At 31.4% G+C, this 23,297-nt stretch overlaps 1 protein-coding gene across 2 annotated transcripts in view; it reads left to right on the top strand.

Moving 5' to 3' along the window:
* The first annotated feature begins 185 nt into the window (after positions 1 to 185).
* The window catches only part of muskelin (muskelin 1), a 70,465-nt gene continuing 47,353 nt past the window's right edge, over positions 186 to 23,297 (top strand). For both annotated transcript variants that reach the window (XM_075360672.1, XM_075360671.1), the window contains exons 1-4: positions 186 to 288; positions 4,952 to 5,021; positions 7,663 to 7,805; positions 18,603 to 18,801. In XM_075360672.1, the coding sequence (XP_075216787.1) occupies positions 191 to 288; positions 4,952 to 5,021; positions 7,663 to 7,805; positions 18,603 to 18,801 (510 nt within the window). In that variant the 5' untranslated portion in view covers positions 186 to 190. The remainder of the gene's footprint in view (positions 289 to 4,951; positions 5,022 to 7,662; positions 7,806 to 18,602; positions 18,802 to 23,297) is intronic.

The following is a 23,297-nucleotide window of genomic DNA, read 5'->3' as shown; positions in this document are numbered from 1 at the left end:
AAATCACTAATATCAGATAAAAAAAAAATAACTTTCGGTTTTCACTATTAATACGTTAATATCCCTTAAAATCATTTTCACAAAAATAGTTAATCAAAAATTTTGCAGTAATTCTTACAAATTGTGATTTACAATGTTCGAATAAATGAAAAGATATCTAGGTAGTAGAGCGGATAAATCAAAAGAGAAAATGGCTGCTAGTGATGATAAAAGTGTCAACAATCTTTACAAAAAATTAGATTATACTATCCATAAATATTCAAGTTTTTCCACGACATTTGTTCCTGCGTAAGATTGCACATATTATTTATTTAATAGAGAATTTTTAATTCATAAGACTTTAAAATTTAAAATATTCTAACCTATTTTTTCGGTTAACCTTAGTTCGAAGATATTGCACCTTTTATTATTTGAAGTAAACGTCTAGGGACGTCCATTAATGAACTAATTATTATTTTTCTTTTATACTTTTTTTGATAATAGACTGTGAGTTTGTCTTATTGGTGTAATTAAATTTTATAATGTTTTTTTCATGTGGGTCGGTGGGTGTTACCTTGCAAAGGGTTGTTAATAGCGTGAATGTGATCGTGCCTATCTTTCAGAATGACAGTTCGGCAGATTTACTTTTTGCTATTCCATTTATAGTTAGGGATCGTTTTTTTTAAATGTAATTGCATCTTGGTAAACTTATTAATGAAACGTATTCGGTTTATTGTGCTTAGTTTTATTTGATTAGTTAGGTATAATAGTGCTTGTTTTTGATGAAATGTAAAATACTATAGAATTATTTTATTATAGGAATTACTTATATTTTTTTTATTTTTTGCGAATTTCTTAAAAAATCCTTTAATCTTCTAAAAAAAATCCATCTCTAATGTCTTTACTATGTACTTTGATTACCTTCATTTTGTTTATTTTTATATAAACTAAGCAGGGTTCCATGAAATTTTTTTAGTTTTATTGAAAGTGTGGATTATTTTTATTAATGTCTGAATTACATCGTTTTTGTTTTTATACAGTTATATTAGAAGTTTCGATTTCACAGGTTAACTATAGATTAATTTATCAGTAATCTTATAGAAAAATTAGTTTTATATAATAATTAAAATCACAACTTTTTTTATAAGTAACTGGGAATCTATAACCACAAGGTCTTTTTGAGATTATGATGTAGTGTCATCATTTGTGGTATTGTGTTTTAAATGATTTAGAAATTCAAGATGTGTAAAATTTGTTTGTCCAGTGTTTGTGTGTAAATTTACAAAGGTTGATTATTCCGATGTGCATAATGCATACTCTTTTATTGGTACAATAACGTAACTGATTCTGCATACAACATCTGCGGATCACGTGATAGAAATTGGACTTATATACAAATATATTAACTCTAACATTTACATTCAAAATATTCTGCATGAACTCAACATGCTCAAATAATATGAAATTTTAATCTTACAAAAACAGTATTCTAAACAAAAAAGTAAACATAATATAAAATGTACTGTTTGATAGCATTAAATTGATTTCCCCAATACTTTAAGATGTGCACCATTTACAGTAGTGCCATTGCAGTACCATTGAAAATTAGAGTAGAGCATAAAGTTGATAAAATCTTATGGAAGTTTTTTCCAGCTATTTAGAAAGTTCTTTCCATTTGTTTTAAAATTTTGTAAATATGTACTGGTAAATATTTGGAGAATGTGCTAATGGGGTTCTCCATTTTAATTCAACATTTTTTCAAAAGTTTTATTTTATCAGTATTTTTGATTTTGATGATATTTGGTATATGATAACTACCCACCCTGTAGAGGCCAAAAAATATTTTTTAATATTTTTTAGAAAAAACATTTTCTTGAGTAATAGACCATTTTCTAACTTGCCAACAGGTAAAAACAGCCATTTTCGTCACTTTTTGCATGAGCTGTAGAATCTTATTTTACATCATACAGAAGTCAAAAAGGGAATTTTGGAAAGAGAAGATGGAACTTCATCTTGGTGTAATCAAAATTCATTTTGTTACATAACCAAATCTTGTAATATTTACTGAAGTTATGTTTACATATTGTTTTTTAATTTTGGGTCCAAAGTAAAGGGCTTAGGATAACAGGCCTGTGTTTTACTTTTTAACTCTTAGGTACTAGTGGTACTTATAAAAAAAAAATTGGAGTGGATTAAAAAAATGGCTGCCAAATAGTACGATTTTGAAAATCCTCATTTTTGGGACTCAAAAACCACATGTGCGATAGGTGGCAAAAATTTGAAATTTGTACTGCAGCAAGTAATTTTTAATGTACTTTAAAACCATATACAATTTATTTTGTTACTCAAAGTGGTTGATGAGTAATGAAGCCATCAAAACCGCCAAAAACACCATTCCTTCTAACCGTGAACAAAAAATTCAAACCATGTATTTTTTTCAGATAATAATGTAGGCTTACTATACAAAATATTTTGATATTCTATGATAATGAGATTATACTTGAATAAATCATACACACAAACTCATGTTTAAACACAAAAGTGTATAGACATGCATGGACACGAATGTTGACATAATCCTGAATGTAGAACGCTCAGTTACTGTTTTGAGTTCAATGTGGTATGTTGTATTGTTGCTAGTGTTAATACTGTGGTTAGGTAATTTACACATGTTTATAAAGTAATTTTATTAGCAGTAAACTTCTCTTTTGTTTGATGTCTTTTATTTTTAATGTTATTAATTAGAGGAATTTTTATTTTAGCTGTAGAGAAACTGGAATAAGACAAAGTGAAGTGCTATTGGTAGTTTTATAATTTGTACTAACTGTATTTTTTCTGTAAGAACCCTTGCATTTTATAAAAACGGATTATGGAGTGTTCAATTGGCATTGAAACACACTGAAACAGTATCTCATTAATTGACTTACAATAGATCTTCGGTATTGCACATTATTTTAAAGTTTACTGAACAGCAAATAACATTGATATCTTTAAGAAGTGGATGTACTGAAACAAAAAATATCTATACTTTTCATAAAACTGAATATTTAGTTAAATATTTTCATATTAACAGGAAAAATTGCCCTGATCTATTTAGCTGTCAGCTAAACCGGTTAAGAAATCTCTTTGAGAAATATATTTGACACATTCAACAACCAATCCAAATTTAAAATTAATTCCAGGCAAAGCACTGTGTAGAAAATGCTTAAACAAAATACAAAAAATCCCTTTTGGCATGCTGGAAGGCTGAGGTAGATTTCACCGGTGCTAAGTAGGATAAAAAAAATTTCCATCTTATAAAAGTTAAGAAAAACTTTAAATTTACTCAATGCGACAATGGTTGCATTGCAAAAGTTTCACATGTTTAGCATAAGACAATGCCTATCACACAATTCCAGCAACATTTTTGTGGTCGTAAGGGTATATCATATCAAAAATTGTTTCAGACGAAAGTTTTATGTAATGTTTAGAGGACTAACGACCACTTTAAACTGATTCAATACTGTTCCTATTAAGGGAGGTATGATTTTTTTTGTCTTCAAAACCCCAATTTTTCCATCCCCTGGGCCATGGTTGGTGATATCAAAAAATTTAATTAGATAAGTTTTAGGCCCTTATCCAAAGAATAGTAGGAACTTGAAACGAATTCGATATTTTACTTAATAAGAAAGTTTAGCAATTTTTTGGTTTTGATCATCTGTTGCCGTAAGGGTCGGTCATATCAAAAATTGTTATGAAACAAAATGAATTTTGAGTTCACTAAAATGAAGTTCCATCATTACTCTTTTACAAAAAGTCCATTATGACCTCTGTACGATGTAAAATAAGAATGCTACAGCTCATGGAAAAAGTGGCAAAAATGGCAGTTTTTACCTGTAAAAACATTCATTCGCAAGTTAGAAAATAATGTATTACTCAAGAAAAAAATTTTCTAAAAACGTAAAGAAGTAAAAAAATTCACTGATCATTTGTTGATGTAAAATGGAATATCCCTAATTTTTTTTAATTTCTTCAAATGAAGAAATAACTATAGTAGTTATAAATTACTGCTAAAGTATTGTGGAATTCTTGTCATACATTGTTTCCCTTTTCTTTCTGTAGATATTGTCTACTGCTGTTTTTTTTTTTTTTTTTTTTTGTTTAGACCCTTACAGATAAAATTTAGAAGTACAGTTGATGTAAAGGGAGGATGAATTGTTGAGCTGGCAACTTACTTCTTGCTACCTTAACAGCCTTTAGTACACTTTCTTCTCCACTGTACTCAATTGTACTGTTAGCATTACTAATCCTATTTCAACATTCCAGATGTGTATGCGTCTAATCTTGATGAATAGTACATTCTGTAGTAATGTATGAGCTTAACAAGTCTGTCAAGCAGTTATCCTACTTTATTTTTGTTTAATGATTTCCATGTGTTTAGCTGAATTGTCTTGAACTTGGCTGTTGAATTTTCTGATTTGACCAGTATCATCCAGCAATGTTTGACTATGTGTTACTCTTCAGACTGTCATCTCCACCTTCCACCCTTCCTATATCTCAATTTCTTCTTCTGTGGATAGATTCCATGAAAATTAAATCTGCTACTTTTGTGGGTAAGATGGCTCTATTTGTAATTTTGTCCAGGAATTCTGTTTTCTAATCAGGGTTTTCTATTCAAGGTGCATATTGGTTAAAATTAGACTTTTTTCTACTTCTACAATCAAATGCAAGTTTGAAGAACAATTACTTTAACAAAACTTGGGCTAGAAGTATGATTCTAGATCACACATTTTATAATCGATTCATGTAATCATCATGCTTATATCAAACAGTGACATACAAATACCTTATTACTTATGTTACAGTTGATCTTTAAAGATTAAAATAAATAGCAAATGCATTATTAGAATATTACACACACACACGCGCGCATGCATGCGCATGTGTATTATTTATTTCAACTCAAACCAAAATAGTCTATTTATTGTTGCAGTAATATACAAGAAAACAAATCTAAAGATCAGACTTCAAGATGGTCATCTGATTCAAATAACCCACCACAGGTAAATTTATAGATTTATTTATTACGTGATTTGTTAATTTTCTTTAAATTTTGGTTAATCCTTGGTATAATTTAAGAATATTCTGTATAATTTCTTTATTTCAGTGAAGGTAGGTGTTTATTTTATGTGTTTCATCTGTTTCTGGCATATGCTAAACGGTAGTAATTTTGTTGTTTAAATTTAGATTTTTACTAATGTTATGTCATTGAGATTTTATTTCACCTTTAGCGTGTGACATAGGCACTTTACATCTGTGCTGTAGTGTGAGGAATATTTTTCATTTGATATTGCGTGTTTTATTTGTTAATTGTTATTTAATTTTTTTTTGTATTGTTCACTTAAATTGTTTATTACAGTAATATTATATGTGGGTGCTGATAACAACACTTCATTGTGCACCCAGGGAAAAAAGGGAAGGTATGTTATAGTATTTAATTAAAATCAAACTTTGTAATTATATTTGCTGAAATCAGAAGAATAAAAAACATTTTTATTAGTTCTCATATAACACTGGTAATAAATTCTGACATTGATTGTTAGAGTTAACTTAAAAAAATTACCTGTTCATATTAAAGAAAACCTGATGTTAAAACATTATTAAAAAAAACTATCCTCAAGAATTTTTTATGCTGTACTGAAGGAGGGGTTTTTTAATCTTTTGAAAATAAGATGAGATGGTTTGTGGTGGTAAAAATTTTGCAAGTTTTATGGTTTTATAGTTGTGTTCTTTAAGAATGTTGGTGAATGTTTTACCCTCTACCTAATTTAGTTTTAATTCTTAATTTCTTTTTCATTCTCTGTTATCTTTTTAAATGATTTATTGCTCAGGACTGGCAAGATTTCATAGCTGTTGCATGTTTTCCTTCTATTCTTGCATTCATTCACAGTTTGTATTCAATTTGTCTCTTACTTTAATTTTTTCTCATGTTCCCTGCACTTTTCTCCATTATTCCCACATTTAGTTTCTCTCATAATTTTCCCCCCTCTCTCTCTAATTATATGTACTAATTTTGTCACTCATCCCAAATGACCTGTTCTCTATTAAACTATCCTATTTTCTGTGCCAAACATAATGTAATGTGTAGATTCTGCAGTTGATATTTTTATTTATTTTTTTAATAGTAAATTGCTTTTGCTGTTTCGGGTAAAAAATATATGTTGTTGTGTGTTACTGGTGTGACAAAGAATATTGAGAGATTATACACATTTAGATTCTTATAAATATATATTTTACTTACTGTTGAGTTCAAAATTGATAAAAAATTTTTGCAAGAATTTTTATTTTTACTGTTTTCAAAAGAACCTAGCTTATACTTTTATCAGTGAATAATAACATCTTGTTTCTGTTCACAATGAACTTGCCAAAGAGCTTTCTCTACTTCACCACAGAGTGGAACATTATTGCACTTGTTTGTTAGTCTAAAATATGCTCGTGTCTTCATTTGTATGCTTGTCTTATCATATATACTCTTTGAATGTTATCGCACCCTTTCCCACTTTTTTCCCTCCTTTCCCTTTCTAGAACCGCTCTTGGAGCATTACTCTGATAGGAGAAGTATACAGCCATTAGATGCCAGTATGCACAGTGCCTGCGACCTGATTGCGTGAAGATGACCCCCACATGGTCGGGGGTCCTCTAAGCGCTCAGCTGCAGACCTGTTCGGCCCAGCAGCCTCCAGCGTTGAATTCCCTGTTGAGCTTCCTCCAAAGCATGTAAATCTGTCATTCACTTTCTTAACATAGTCCTCTATAGCCTTCCATTCAAGGGGTTCTCTCATCATAATTCTCTGAGTGTCTTCTGGATTAAACATGACATCTGCACCTAAGGCTTCCAGCATCTCTTGCCATTCATTCTCAAGTCGTATATAACTAAAATAAACATGTAGAGAGGTCTCCTCCTCAGCACACGTGGGACAAAGATCCAAGTGGTCCAAACAGAATCTGCACAAGAAAGCTATATAGCCTCCATGGCCCACCAGGAACTACATTAAAGAGTAACCCAGCGAGCCATGAGTTCTTCAGTATCAGCTTCTAATATCTCCAACAATGCGGTGCGTCCACCGGCCTTTCGTTCTCTCATCCCACCTGCTTTGCCAGATTCCTAACAAATACTCTTCCATATTAGCAGAAATTCTCCTCTTTTTGGCAGGAGATAGAGGTCCCAGTGCACCCATTCCCACTGACTGGCCTTCAGCAGTATTTATAATCAGAGCCTAAGGCTTGTCCTGATGTAATAAAAGCAACCCATTCTTTTATTCATTGAAGTGCCAATGTTTGTCCAAACTTTCTACATAATTCTTTCCATTTTTACTCTTTGTTCTTTTTTGTTTCAGGATTTTGTCTTTTAAATCTGTTTGTTGATTTATATTCATTTTCTTTCTCTTTCTCTCACACTTTCCATAACTAGAAGCTTCTCTATAGGTCACAATATTTATTTAGTGTGTATGTATATATTTGTGAATCATTTTTGAGGTTTAGTATTTAAATTTTTATAAGACAGAAATTGGCAAGAAATCTGAGTGAATTAATGAAATTTAATTGTAAACCAAGAAATTATGAATAAAATGTATTAAAGTGATTATTATATTCTAAATAAATCTATGAATCTGTGTATTTATATATTGTTGCTGTTTATTTACAGTTCCTTACATTGAAATTAGCTAAGCATTCCATAGTCAAATATATCACTTTTGGAAAATATGAAAAAACTCATGTTTGCAATTTGAAAAAATTCAAAGTATTTGGAGGTCTTCAAGATGGAAAGATGATAGAATTACTTGATAGGTAAGTGTTTTTATTTTTAACTGGTTATAATCTTATTATACCAATTTTATTTTATGTGTATGTAGGTTTGAAATACAATTTAGTGGTTAATATTCATATTGCACCTTAACTTACTCTTTTGTATAATTGGCCTGTACATCTTAGATACTCTGGAGAATTAAGTTACTCCTCCGATTTCTAAATGATGTGTCATATAAACTGAATATTGAATTCCTATAGAATCTTCTTGTTCCTATAGAGTCTAAGTTCCTATAGATTCTCATTCTAAGCTAGCAAATAGTAATGTAGTACTACATTCACTTCTGTCTTCATATGAGCAATAATTGCATGGGCAATAATTGCACTTCATTTCAATTCAACAGAAAAAAGGGTAGTTGTGCATTAACCAGCACACACATTATTTTAGGTTATGTTATGTTGATGTGTGTGCCTGAGGGGGCTCCAGCAAGCATGCAGGGGTCACCTTGGCGGATTGAGGCCGTGGACATTCTATTCCTGGTGCCTGAGCGTGTTGCCCTCATCACTGAAGCAATGACTGATTTCTGTTATGGGTAAGTATGTGAGTTGAGTACATGTTTTGCTAGGCATGTGTGAATGTGTGCGCGCAGTGAGTGCATGTGTGGTTGATGGCCACCTCTTTTAAGTGTCTTTCGTGCTTGTTGTTTCTCTCCACTTGAGTTCTTGCGATGTCTGTGTGTTGGCGGGGTCTGTACCCATGTGTGTGGTATGTATGTGTTTGAGGAGGTATCAAGTGCCTGTGGGAGTGTTTGTGCTTGGTTGGAACTGTGTTTGATATCCTTTTGTGATGTGCTGTGTTTGTGTTGTGTATAATGATATGGCTTTGATGTTTCCTTGTGGTGACCAATTGTGTGCATGTGGGGGTGTTAACTCCCCTGAAGTAATGCTCTACCAGCTGTTTCAGGGGGGAGGGTTGCCAGGGGTGGAGGTTTAGTTGGTAGTGCGTAGGTATACATATGCACTTAATAACATCCTGCAGAACCTGTTAGCAAGCCCAACATGGCGCCTGCGGTTCCTCCACCTCTAAAAAAAAAAAAGGTTATGTTAATGTAGATCCAGAATGGACTGGTTGAACTTGGTCTTGATAGGGGAGTGCCACAGGATCAGTCCTTGGATCGACACTCTGGAACCTGGCACACGACTGTGTGTTCCAGGTTGCCCTTCCCCCAGGACTCACGCTTTATGGATATGCTGATGACCTAGCAATGGTGATTGATGCCCTCATATGGAGGGAGGCTGTCACTAAGATACATGACTTTTATTTGGCGATTAGGGCATGGATGGAGAATGCTGGGGCTGGAGCTAGCACCAGAGAAAACTGAGACGGTGGTAATCACAGCTGCTAACAGAAGACCTACTTTGACACTACGCCAGAAGGTAAGAAGATTGCTACGAGACCTGCTATTAAGCATCTTAGAGTCTGGATTGATTCATTCTGTTTTGGAGTTAATGCCATTGAGGCAAGTGATAAGGCTGATAAGGTATTGCTGCTGATTGCGGGCCTTCTGTCAAATAGAGTTGGACCTCAGCAACAGAGAAAGAGATTGCTGGTCAGAGCTGCTTATTCCTCTCTCTTGTATGGAACCGAGTTGTGGTTGGGAGTAGCTAGATACCGTAAATACAGAGAGAAACTGAAGTCCCTCCACAGGAGGTGCTGTTTGCGAACTATATCAGTGTATAGAACAGTTTGCGTTTCACACAGGATCTCTTGGAAATGTTACACTCGCTGGGTCATGACCATATGTTTACACCAAATGAAACACAAGGGATCCTGCTGGAAGGTGAGGAGAGCTGTGGAAGATTTCACTAGGAAGGTGATGGCAAAACGACATGCTGCAGAGGAGTCTCTTAAGGAAAGGAGACATTTGAGGGTGCTGGGTCGGACAGGCTCACGGCTGAGCACCTTGGGTATTTCCTGAGCATCTGGAGGTCGCCTTGGTGCAACAAAGTCCACTCTGTTTGTTGCACCTGATGGCATCTCTCACTGTTACAACGAAGAAATATAGTCTCCATTTGGTAAGTACTGTTTTGGGTGTTTCTTGTAGCTTTATTGTAAGTCATGAGTTTTGTCTGTGAGTTTTGGTTGTCCTTTGATCTGTTGGGTTGATTGGTGTTTGTGTACATCGTTGTTGATCTTTTTGGCTTAATTTATTGTCTGCGTGTGACTTGTTTGTGGTGAGTGTTTGGGTGTTCCTCGTTGTGCTTGCAGTTACTGATTGTGTGTGTGGGCATTTGCTCCTTCCTGAAGTAATGCCACATAAGCAGTTTCCAGGAGGGCTGGTTAGCCAGGGGTGGAGGTTTAGTCGGTTGTGTGCAGGAATACATACGCACTTAATAACACTTTGCAGAACCTGTTAGCGAACCTGACACTGCCTTGGTGCCTGTAAATGTGGTTCCTTCATCTCAACAACAAAAAAAAAGTTATCTTGATATACATATGATTTGTTAATATACGAAATCAACATAATCTAACCAAACATAACCTTTGCTCGCTAAATTCAACTAACTGTTTTGATTACTTAAATAATAAATGAATTTGCATTAGTTAATATCTCTTTTCTGGCCCCTACATGAAAGATATATAAAATGATTATTTTATACATTTTTTATACAGTTTTTTAAATTACTTCATATTACTTAAACTACCTTAAGACATATTACTATAAACTACTTTTTTAAATAAATATTAAAAAAAATAATAAGAAAATTATGTAAAATAATATGCATGCCGGTTAATGCACAAGTACAAAAAAGCATTTTGACATTCACAATCAGTGTTGATCAAGCCTAATGTGTTTTATTTTTTCACATAACCACATCAAATGTTTCTTTAACGTATCTGGTTTTTATTTTACAGCTATGTAAAATAAATTAGTTTGCTATAGTAGCAAAAAATTAGTTTTTCTTTTCCAAGGCCTCAGTTGCAATTTGCGATTTCCTTAAAAGAACATATTTCTTATTCAATAAAATCTTTACAGAAAATTATAAAATTTAGAATATTGAGTATTTTTATTTTTCAGGGTTTTTTGTAGATGTAAGATATTTTTATTTTTTTACTTTTTAAAAGAGTGGAATGCATACATAAAGTAAAATGCATACACTTTAGCCCTATCATCTTATGTTTTTATACCAAATAATTGTATGCAGAAATATAGAGTTAATATGTTATAGAAATATGTGTTAAAAATGTTATATATAAATATAAAAAAGAAAATTTAATGAAGATTATATCTTAAAATGGTATGGAAATAAAGGTCGATTAAATATAAATAAGTAAATGTATATGAGCAATTAATAAAAATTTTTAATTCATGCAGCAAAAATTTAAGAAAATTACAAGATCATAAAAAGTTATTTTTTGATAAAACAGTGAGTGAGCAGAGTTTACATTTAAACACTGTATCAAGTGCCTCCCCATAAAAACCTTTCAAGATTTTTTAAAAATCATAATTGTAAGGTTATGATGAAAATTATTCTTTTGAGAATTCTCAGGGGATTTTTTTCTAATAGAATGTAGATGGTAAAATGTTCTTTTTCTCTTGATTTAGAGAAAAAAATAGAAAAATTCATTCTATACTCTAATATAGCAAAATATTAATTATTATTTCTTAAATTTCTGAAAAAAAATGTACCATTAATGTTGCATTAGTTTTAATGATTTTTTTTTTAGGAATTATTCCTTCACAATACAGGATGAGTTTCATAGTTACCATTGGTTTACTGATTTATGTGCAGTTCATTCAGTAGTTTGCTGCTGAGGAGGAAATATGTCTCATAAATTATATCTGATGGTTTGATTTATTTATGGTTTATGAAACCCAGTAAATTGTCACTAGGTTCCCCCCCAAAAAAAACCCATTCCTTCTTATTAAGGAATTCTTTACTAATGATCGCATTGAACACTATATGAATGCAATACAACTTTATTAACTTGTTTATGTAAGAGATAAATTAAAATCCCAGTGACCATTTTACACTACAGGCCATGGTAATTAGATTGTTGTGGGATTTGAGATACAACAACTTCTGAGAATAGTCGTCTTCGAAGGCAGTTGTAGATCTTGAAAATGATATATTTGTTAAAAATAACTCTTAAATGCAGTTTCTGTGTAATTTCTAAAGAATCTGAACTGAAACACAGACATATATATATATATTTTTTTTTTGTTATAATTTATTTTATTGTTTTTCTCTCTTTTGAGATGACTGGCATCAACTGCTTTTGTTTGTAATTTTTCCCTATGAGAATGGAAATAGCCTACTTGATATATTAATCCAGAATGAATGATTTTACAATAAAAAGTAAACTTACATACAAAGTATTGAAATTTGTATGTATTAATAAATAAATTTTTATGATACTAGATTTGTTTTTTTAACTTACAAATTCACAAAACAGTATTACAAAAAATAAATGTAAAAATTAAAATTATAACTATAGGTTTGATTTTTATATTTTTACTGGAGTGTTATCTCTCTTTAAACATAAGAAACCATTTTTGTCATTTTGGAACTTAACTATTTTGTTGGGGTAAAACATTGAAGCCCGTACAAGACTTTTTAGTATTTTTTAGTTGAAATGTAGAGTTAAAAAAAGTATTAGCCAAAATGAATCACTGTTTTAATGTTAGAATCTTTACCAAAACGTTATGTTTATAATATTTAATGTTTACATAACAAGAATAAAACTAGCTCTCCAGAAGGACTTTTTCCACAGTTATATAATTAAAAGATCAATATTTTTGTAGAAGGGGTGAAAAGGCGTAAATTTTATTCTGGGGTATTCACTCATTCATACTGTTCTGCCATTAGGGCAGGTCATGTCACAGCTGCTGCTCTCCATCTTGTTCTGTCCTTTGCTAACCTCTTTGTTTCTGCATATTTTCCATTTCCATAATCCCATCCATCATTTGAAATCTCTTCATTTCCTTTCATTCACCAAGCCCTCTATCACATCTACTAATAAACACTTCCTTTTCATACAATGTCCTAGCCAGTTCCTTTTCCTATATTCAATCACATTTATCATTTTACTGTTCTCTCCAGTTCTCCTTAATACTTTATTTGTTACATGGTATTTCCATTTGACATTTACCATTCTGCACCACACCCGCATCTCAAAAGCATAAATTTATTCTCTGTCTGCCTTTTTCATTGTCCATGTTTCAGCCCCATAGAGCATCACACTTCAAATAAAACATTTCATTAATCTCTTCCTTAATACTAAGTTTAACTTTCTACACAGCAGTCTTCCCTTATTAAATTCCTGTTTACTTCTTGATATTCTTGTTTTAATTTCTACTGCATAAGTCAGATCATCAGTTATAAAGCTCTCTAAGTACTGAAATTTCTTCATCTTTTTTAAAACTTCAATTCCTATCTTAATCTCAGTCTTTTTGTTTATCCTCATTCCCTGACTTTTGCAAGTTTCATTTAAGTCATCGAGCATTTCGTTGAGTTTACTTGAATTTTTCCCAGTACCACCATGCCATCTGGAAAAGTATGCATTCTATTTTTCTTTCCCCAATTTTTTTTCCTCTTTTCCCATTCAGACAACATTTAATTATTTCTTCCAGAAATGTACTAAACAGTGTTGGTGACATACAGCATCCCTGCCTCACTTCCTTACCAATCCCTATTCTTCCCCTCATTTCTTCTCCTACCCTTATTTTTATTCTCTGGTTATAGTAAAGTTCTTTTATTAGATGCCTATCTTTCCAGTCAACTCCCTTCTTTTTCAGAATTAGCAGTAATTTATTCCATTTGACTGTTAAATGCCTTTACTAGGTTGATAAATGTAACTAACATACACTCTCTGCTTCCTTTCCATGTATCTCTTACCTATTATTCTTAGCAGCCCTATAGTTTCCCTTATTCCAGCACCTCTTCTAAAACCATACTGTTCTTTCTCAATACTGCCATCCAGTTTATTATATATCTTCTTATTTAGAACCCTACTTTAACTGAATGTGATATTAGGCTAATCGTTCTATGTTCTTCACACTTTGTATTTCTTTTCTTTTCTATTGGTCTCATTATTATATTCTAGAAGTCCTCTGGTCACTTTCCTTCTAGTATTCCATTGCATAGGCCTAATAATAACAATTCTCCCATCTCTTCTAGTGCTTTGAACAGTTCAGTTTGTATTTAATCACATCCCTCAGCTTTTCCTTTTCTCATCATTTTAATTGCCTCATTTATTTCACTTTTTAATATACTGTACCTTTTTTGATCTTTATGAACTTTGTTCTCTTCTCCCACTCCCGTATCTATATCTGTTGGCTTTTCTACTAACACATATAAATCCGCAATGTATTCTTCCCATTTCCTTTTTATTTCATCCTTCTCATTAAATGTTTCCCCATCCTTTGCTTCTATCTGATACATTTTCTTCCCCCTGTTTCTCTTTAAAAACTATTCCTGATGCTTCTTTATACATTAGCTCATATCTCCCTTCTTTTTCAAAATTTTCTAACGCTTAACATTTTTTCTTAGCCGCTTTTCCTTAGCTTTCTCAGTTTCTTCTCTTAGTTCATTATTCACCCTTCTATATTTCTTTCTGTCTTCTTCTGTTTTTACATTTTTCCACTTTCTCCTTTCATTTATCTTTTCTATTCACTTGTAACCCACTCTTTTCTATTTTATTTTATTCTTATTTTCTATTCTATACCTATTAATAAACCCTATCGTTTCTTTTAAACTCTTCTTAATTTTCATCTGCTTACCATCTACATTACTTGGTTTATCTTCCATTCTCATTTTTTCCAGCATAAATTTTTCCATTTCCGGAATTGTTTCCTGTTCCCTTACACTCTCTAAATCACAATAATCTCTTTTTCTACCCCTGCCAATTTTCTTGAGCCTAATGTTCACTTCTGCCTGTGATCTGAATTTATATCTGCACCTGAATAAGCCTTAGCTTTCTTCAAACTAATTATAAATCTTTGTTGTATCATAATATAATCAATGATATTTTTCTCTGTTCACTTGAATTATTACAATATCTTTATCTTCCTCCTTTATCCTCCTCCTCCTCCTCATCATCATCATCACTCTTTCATCAACATATTCAACCTTTAATACTTTTCCTACCAGTTTCATATGTATCTGTATATGTCGTCCATTATTACAAGTTTCTGTCCCTGAAAAGTAAAACTAGAGATTTCCACTTGATATTACTCCATTTCCTTTCCATCTCACTTCACTTACCAAATATGTCTAAACTATTTTTGGCCATCTCATTGTTTGCATTCTCAGGTTATCCACTTGTAGAAGTGTTAAGGCATTTCATGTTCCAATTATTAATGGTCTTTTATCTATCTTCGTGATGTTTTTTTATCTTTCCTCTATAAATTTTCTTTGTCTGTTCTTCCTTCGCTAGAACTTTCTCATATACATGAAACCCTAATGAACCCTGCTTCTCAGAGATCGGACTGAGGTAGGCTTTACCTCTCGATACTTTTACCATAAGGTCCATATCAACCATGAACTAATAAGGATTCCTCATGGAACATTAATGCAGTTGTTCTCTGTTGCCTTCTGCATCCTAATGCCATTGACCATATGGTTCCTCTTCCTTCAGGAGCAATTTCTCATTCCCAGTACAATAGTGTATCCTGCCTTCTACCCGCTCATCCATCCTTCTCATAGGCTGTTGACACTTGGTAAAAGGGTGGTCACTTACACCGGTCACCATAGCCTCGTCTGTGAAAACAGGGTGCGCCGTGAAGCCATCTATGCTGCCACAGGTGAAGATGATGAGGTTGACATTTGTATGAGAGAGGCTGTTTGAGATGCATCTATTATGAAACAGATCTTAAGGATTATTAAAAAAATTAAAATTACATAATTATTCCTTTCTTTTATGTAGGTAATTCAGTCAGTAGAAATCCAGGTGTTCTACCATAAAAGTCAAACAACTAATACAAAATGAAAGAATTGAATTCATAATATTAGTAGTTATAAAAGTAATATAATTAAAGTGTAGCAAAAAATAACAGTTGGAATTGGTTCCTCACAGATTAACTGGTCAACCTTGCAAGTAATTACAACCTTAAAGTTTACTACTCTAAAGGAAATCTCCAAAATGTAAGAAATAAGAAAAAATCCAAAAATCGCCAGAAAAATATACTAAAGAAATTATCGCATTATTTCATTTCCACCATCATTTAGTCATTATTCAAGTAGAGATACAAATCAGAATTAGCCATACAAAAGTTATATCATTTATTCAAATAGTGGTATAATTGAGTGTCTCTAAAGAATATAACAAACTATATTTTAATCTTTCATTTCAATCCCAACAGATTGATACTTATATAAAATGCAAATTATATCAAATGATTTTCTAATGAAAGGAATTATATAAAAATAAAATAAAAAATACTGCTTTAAACTTGAATAAAAAAATTGGCCAACCAGAATTAGAAGTTCATGAATATAAAATTACAAAATATTATTTTATTTTTACGAAAAAATCTTGAAAGAATGTCAGAATAATGCAGTGGCATTAAGACTGTGGTTTGATTACTACTACTTCTGTACTAAGAATACTGATATTGAATAGTTTTCGTATATGCTCTTTGGATAAATATGTTTGGCGTTCAAAACATGCAAAATAGAGCAGGCCTATGTAGGACCAGGTATATTAAATTCTAATAAAGTGTAAGATTCATAACAGATTATTGAAGGAATATTGTCAGCCACTATTGGAACCCTATTGTAACTCCTTTCCCGGAGATCCAATTGAGGGGGGCTTTACCTCCAGTTTCTTTTACAGTAAGGGCCATACATGAACTAAGGATTCCCCATGGAACTTTAATGCAGTGGTTTCCTGTTGCCTTCTGCATCCGAATACTATTGACCATATGGTTTCCCTTTCTTCAGGAGCAATTTCTGATTCCCAGGACAAGAGACTGCCTCACCTTCTACCTGGTCATCCACCCTCCTCAGAGGCTGTTGACACTTGGTGGAAGGGTGATCACTTATACTGGTGTGGTGATCCCTCAGTCACTACAGCCACATGTGTAAAAACAGAGTGCACCCTGTTTTGACAGAGCTGTATTAATTATACAGCTCAATGAAGTTAAAAATGATTTTTTAAAGGAAGTCAAATGAAGTTTTTATTTGATTACAAGAAGGAAACATTCTTTTTTCTAAAATGGCTAACACTAGAAATTTCTGTTAGGATTGTTTGATATTAAAAAAACTTTTTTTTATTTTTAATAATGAAGTCAAATATATCATGAGGTTATAGAAACAGAACATCATTTTATTATAAAGTTATGGAATGAAAACTTCATGTACAGAAAGAAAAAATTTTGTATAGTGCATTTATATATATGTATATGAAAGGATAAAATGTGTGGAGTTACTGTCTGTCTTTTATTTGGATTTTACCAGTTGTTGCTACTTTCCTCTTGGTTTCCATCACACTTTTCACTTTGCAGCCTTCTGGTCATTAAGAAAAAAAAAATGGATGAATCATTTTTAACTATAGTATGATTAAATTATTTGTTTGATATTCAGATTGTAGCACAACTGCTTTTGATCTAGGGCTCAAAAGCAGTTGCATCATTTGTTTGTGTAATGAGTATACTTATAGCTTGTTACATCTGTGATATACCACATCCTGTTGTTTTGTGAATTGCAACTCAGCAAGTAGCAGCCAGGAAACAGTATTGAGGATCTGTTAATGTTAAAAATAATTGGTATGACATAGGCCTCCATTATATCTGGTCTGACAGGAAGAGAAGTAGTATCCTTGAAACAGTCCAAAACAGCATGTTTAATAGTTAATTAATGCTTAGGAGGATATTACAAGATTGGATATTACAATGTCCTGAGAAGTTTCCTGAAATCTCAGTGATTTTGTTACTGGTATTTTCTTAACATTCAGTCATCCACTTAGATATGAAACACGTTGACTTGGAATATATATTTATTTATTGACCTCTCAAGAGTTGATTTACTGTGTTTATTTGCCGCATATCCACGGATGGTTTAAGCAGCTCTGGAAAATTGATTTTGTACTATTTTAGCATATAGGCTTGTAAAATGTAATAGTTAACTACTTGTCTGATTATTAAACTTTTTCTTATTAAATATTTTATATTGAATGATTAGTGATATAGTATATTGGTGTTTATTACCAGTATAGTATATTGGCGTTAAGATTAATAATTAATATTATAAATATGGATGTGTGAGTCATGGCCTGATGATTCTCTTATTTCATGGTTCTTGCTTTTACTTTCTATTTTAAAGCAAATATTGTAATGCAAATTAGAAAAATATTTAATAGACCTAATTTAATGTCATCAATCTAAAAAATGAAAAAAAAAACATTTAATGTTACTTTATTAAAAATATTTTAAAAATTATAAGTTAGAATAATGAAGAAAATTTAATCTAAAAGTTTTTTCTTTTATAATCAATGATTCTTTTTTACAAGTACAGTTCAAGAATTGAAAGTTATGGAGTGATCAGATTTAATCTAATTCAAAGTTACAAAACAGATTTATCAAATGATTTGATTTTGGTTTTTTGTATAATGTTTATATTATTTAAATTTTCTGTAAGATAAAAATAAATTGTAGATTATTAGCTATCAGAATTCACACCAATTTTTTATATATAAAAATTAAATAGATAATTACTCCTTAATAAATTATCTTGTCCTATTAAAATGTTTTAATAGTGTTCACAATTTTATAGTAGTATTCACAATTACTATTCTTTCTTGTTAATAAAAATTTTTGTCTATTTTATTTATTATAGTGGGTTAAAAAATGATAGTATACCTGAAACCTTTGAGTTGCGACATACTGTTGGTGATCAACCATTTCCTTGTCGTTACGTAAAGATTCTTCCATTACAGTCATGGGGCCCTAGTTTTAATTTCAGTATTTGGTATGTTGAACTTACGGGTATTGATACATGGGATGTTGTTAAGAAATCACTTGACTGGTTTAATGAGGTAAGCACTAGGATATAAATATATTGAAAATCGTTTACTATTAGTTTGTGCATGCAGTTAATAAAACGGTGAATGAGCTTGATTTTTGAATTTCAGACTTAACCTCTCTGAAGTTGTGGGATATTGCAGTTTAAATGTATTTGATAATAAAAACTTTAATCTGTATTCAGAATTTTTTTGAATGCATATTATTGAATGAGAGAAATTTTAACTTAAGGAGAAGGCTCAAACAACTTGTTTTGAATAAAGACAATAATTTTGAATAAAGCATATTTTAACTTCTTATTTTTTACTTAGAAGGTAAAGTTCTCAAAGTACACAAGGTGCTAAAAATTAAGTAATTAATTAGTTAGACCTTTATGAAAAATACATCTAATAGAACTGTTTGTTTCATATAGTTGAGGCAAATATCAAGAGACTTGTAGTTATTTTGTATTATCTTGTATATTTTGTCTGATATTTATAAATAACATAATCTTGTTATACATTTCTCAATTTTTAATTTTTTTTTATTAGCCTATTTTTAAAGATATATTTTAAAAGAAAAAAGAAATTGCTACTATCTTGTTCATCTTGCACATCTCTGATATGGGTGTGATGATAAGTCTTGTCTAATGCAGTGACTAGTAATCTTGGAATTTAAACTGTTTGTTGTTCTTTCTTACTATTATAGTTTGATATCACACACATAACAAGCATACATTATATATAGAAAAATTATACACTCTTTGAGTATATGTTAAATACCATAACTGTAATTGTAGGAGGAAGTCCTATGTAGGCGGATAACTGTAATTGAGTAGAGGCACAAGTCAGACAGAGTTATTCTCATTATTAATAAGCATCCATTTCTAGGCTTACTAGGGAAAGTGAAGAGTGAAGGTTTTCATTACTGTCTTCATTGGACTCAATACTTTTGCATATCAGCATGACAAGTCCGCAAAATTAAGAATAATATTCAGCCCTACCAATGATATCTTTATACTGTAAGTGATGAACAGTCACTGGTCATTAGTGAATGTGTAATGGCATGGAGTGGCTGTAAAATGAACAATATTAATCAATAGTAAGAACTCAGAGTGGTGCCTCTTCTACTTCAAGTACTTTTGCATTCATCACAGCCATATTAAAGACTAGTAGAAATAATGTGAAGTAACAAACTAATGTACCTCTTTTCGGAGTGAAACAGTGGGTTATATTCAATGTTTCAACTCAAGGGATGCATTATCTAACTTTAACATAATGCATAATAGTACTTAAAAATCACCCAAAATTTACATTAATACTAAAATAAGAAAACAATTATTCTTTCATCATCAGCATAGTTATATTTTTAAGGGGGTAACTCTTCCTTATTATATATCAATTGTTTACTTGATCCCCACTCTGATGAAGTAATCCCAATCCTTAGTTGTGATACAATTGAAATATTGGTTACTAAACTATTGTTTTGGTTTATCAATAGTATAAATGTTGATAGAAAGTGAGCATCAATTATAAGTATAGTAAAAAAGAAAACAATGAGAGAGTTTGTGTTGTTTATGAGAGTTCTTTTTGTTCTTTTAAATTATATTTAAAAAGTAAATTGCTGGCTGTCATTGTACATTTAGTTAAAGCACTCTACAACAGGTTATGGGCCCAGATTTATAACTGTTAACAGAGGTCTTGAAAATTTTGTTGGATTGTTTGTGACAAGCTGGATAAATCACAGCAGTTTATGAAGTTAAATGAAATTACTGGAACATTTGAAAATTCCAGATGAGAGTAGTATTGATAGCTAAGATCTCTTTGGCATTATCAATGGAGATATATAGAAACCAGATGTTTTGAAAGCTGCAGAATTGAAAAAGTATGAAATTTATGATACTTATGCACAGGAAGTGTTAGTAACATGCATGGAATCCAGGCCTTTGTCACATGTTTTGATATGCAAAACTGCAAATGAAATGTGGACTAAACTGAAAATAATATATGAGCATTAATCAAGTGATTATTCATCCTTTAACAGCAGTAATTTTTTAATTTGTAAACAGTGTTATGGACTTATTATCAAAAATTCAAAATTTACTATTAAATGCTTCTATTAAACAGCAGAAAAAAGAAACCACTTGAAAAAATGGTTATTACAAAAATAATTATGTGTTTGCCAGATCAGTATAAACATTTTGTTTGCTTGCAATTCAGTGGCTAAAATCAACATACTCTAAGCAGTTTAAGCTAGATTATTGATTGAAGAAGAGCGTTTAAAAATCTAGTGAAGATACTGTGGCATAACTTCTAAATATGTAAATAAATTTAGTCTGAAATGCTTTTCTTGTGAAAAGGATGGACATAAAAAAAATCAGTGTACGAATTATTAAGTTCTATGAAAAATAAAAGTATTGTGTCATTTTTGTCATCAGAAGGGCTATATATTAAAAGATTATTGGTTTTGTCAAAGGAAATTGTCTGAGGCAAATAAAAAAATGTAAATTATTCAATGAAAGATTGGCCTTAATTGGTTCCATCCTTATATTAAGGCCTGGAAGGCCTTAATATGGCCTTCCAGGCCTTAATATGATTCCATCCTATAATTTGCTGTGATTCCCACATAATATTAACTAAGCCGGATTTAAAATGGCAGATGTGTAAGATTTGAAACAGCAGATGATTTAAATCAGCAGTTGAGAGAGTCAAGAGTAGGTTTGTTCAGTTTGTTAGTTCAAATCACAACTGTCATCACAGATGATTTTTAGTTGTGGCTGCTATAAGAATTACTGATTCGAAGCAATAGAACATGGGATTTGGATCCGAGCATCAGATCTGTAGCCAACTCTAAAACTATGAAACACGATTAATTTACAAGGAAGCAAATCAATTTTCTGCAATCAAATAAATGTTTTTGCATAATGTTTTGTTTGGATAACCAGAATTGTGTAGACCAAATGATTGTTGTTTGGCCAATTATGCCATGGTGAACTCAAATAAAAAATCTTTTATCTGGTGGCATGAAAGTTAGGCATATCAATCATGTGAAAAGTTTTTTGAATCAAAATTGTATTATGTATAAATATAAAAATGAATCCTTGTTCTGCAAAGCCTGTGTGGAGGGAAAACAGCATCATAACTCATTTAGAGGAAGTAATTCACAATCAAATGAACTTGGAAACATAATCCATGCTGATGTCTGTGGTTCTTTGGAAGATGGCTCTCTTTACATGTTTATATTGGAATATGACCATTCATTGTATTTTTTTAAATTTTTGCATGAAGTTTATGGTAAGCTTGAACTTTTTCTAAAACTGTGTGAAAATAAAATGGGTCAGGAAATTAAAATTGTAAGAACATTTAATGGAAAGGAGTTTGTTAATCACAATATGAGAACTTCTTATTCAGCAAGTTATAGAACATGAGACTGCTGTTCCTTTTAATCCCGAACAGAATAGTCATGCTGAACAAGAAATGCGTACAATCATCAAGGTAGCTAGATTGATGGCAGCAAAACATTTATGCAAATTGTTTTGGGTTGAAGCAGCGAATTTAGCTGTGTATCTGATTAATTGAACTAGGACAAGTACAGTTAAAGATAAAACACATTATGAATTATGGAATCATAAGCAAAATTTTGATTTAGAAAAAATAAAACCACTTTTTTTGTACAGAAGTGTGGGTGCATATACCAAAAGAGAAGAGGTAGAAGCTTGATCTTAAAAGTAGAAAGGTAATCTTTGTAGGTTATGGTGAAAGTGCAAAAGGACTAGAGTTTATTTTACAGATATGAATGCAGTAATGTTAGAAAGAGATATATTATTTTTGTTCCATCAAAACTGAATAATTACATGTTATTTTTTATTGTAATGTCAACATGAAGAAATAATAACCAACATCTGAAGTTGAACACATCGAAAACATATCTAAGGATGTGACTGGAGATGAAAGTTTAGAAAAAAGTTCTCTGAAGATGAACACGTAGACCCACTGATAGAAGACAGCTTTGTCCTAGAGATCAGCTGCAGCTTCCAGTTAAATGTAATAATTAGCTGAAAATGATACATGGTACATTATTAGTAAGCTAGAAATATGTGACGTTATTGATAGCAAATGGGTTTACAGAATTAATGAGATAATCAAGACAAGATAATTCAATTTAAATCTAAGTTAGTTGCTAGAGGGTTCATGCAGAAAGGGTCAATTTATAATATTTATCCTCCTGTTGTCAAATTAAATCCAGTTAGATTAATATTAGCTATTAGTATAAGTTTTGACTGTTCTGGTATATAAATGAATGTCTGTAGCACCTCTTTTCATGGTGAAATGAAAAAATAAAATGTATTTATGTGTTTATCTGAGAATTACAGTTTACCAAATGATAAAGTGTGCAAACTTAAGAAAGCAATTTATGGTTTAAAAATTCTTCCAAATGCTGATATGATAAAAAACTTCATGAATTCATGATAACTCAAAATTTTGTAAGTTCATACAATGATTGTTTGTATTTCAAATTACGTAATGTTTTA

This window comes from Lycorma delicatula, chromosome 3 (genome assembly GCF_047948215.1).
Source record: "Lycorma delicatula isolate Av1 chromosome 3, ASM4794821v1, whole genome shotgun sequence".
Lineage (NCBI taxonomy): Eukaryota > Metazoa > Arthropoda > Insecta > Hemiptera > Fulgoridae > Lycorma > Lycorma delicatula.
Note: the sequence above shows the minus strand (reverse complement) of the source record. Positions and strands in the feature narration are given on the sequence as shown.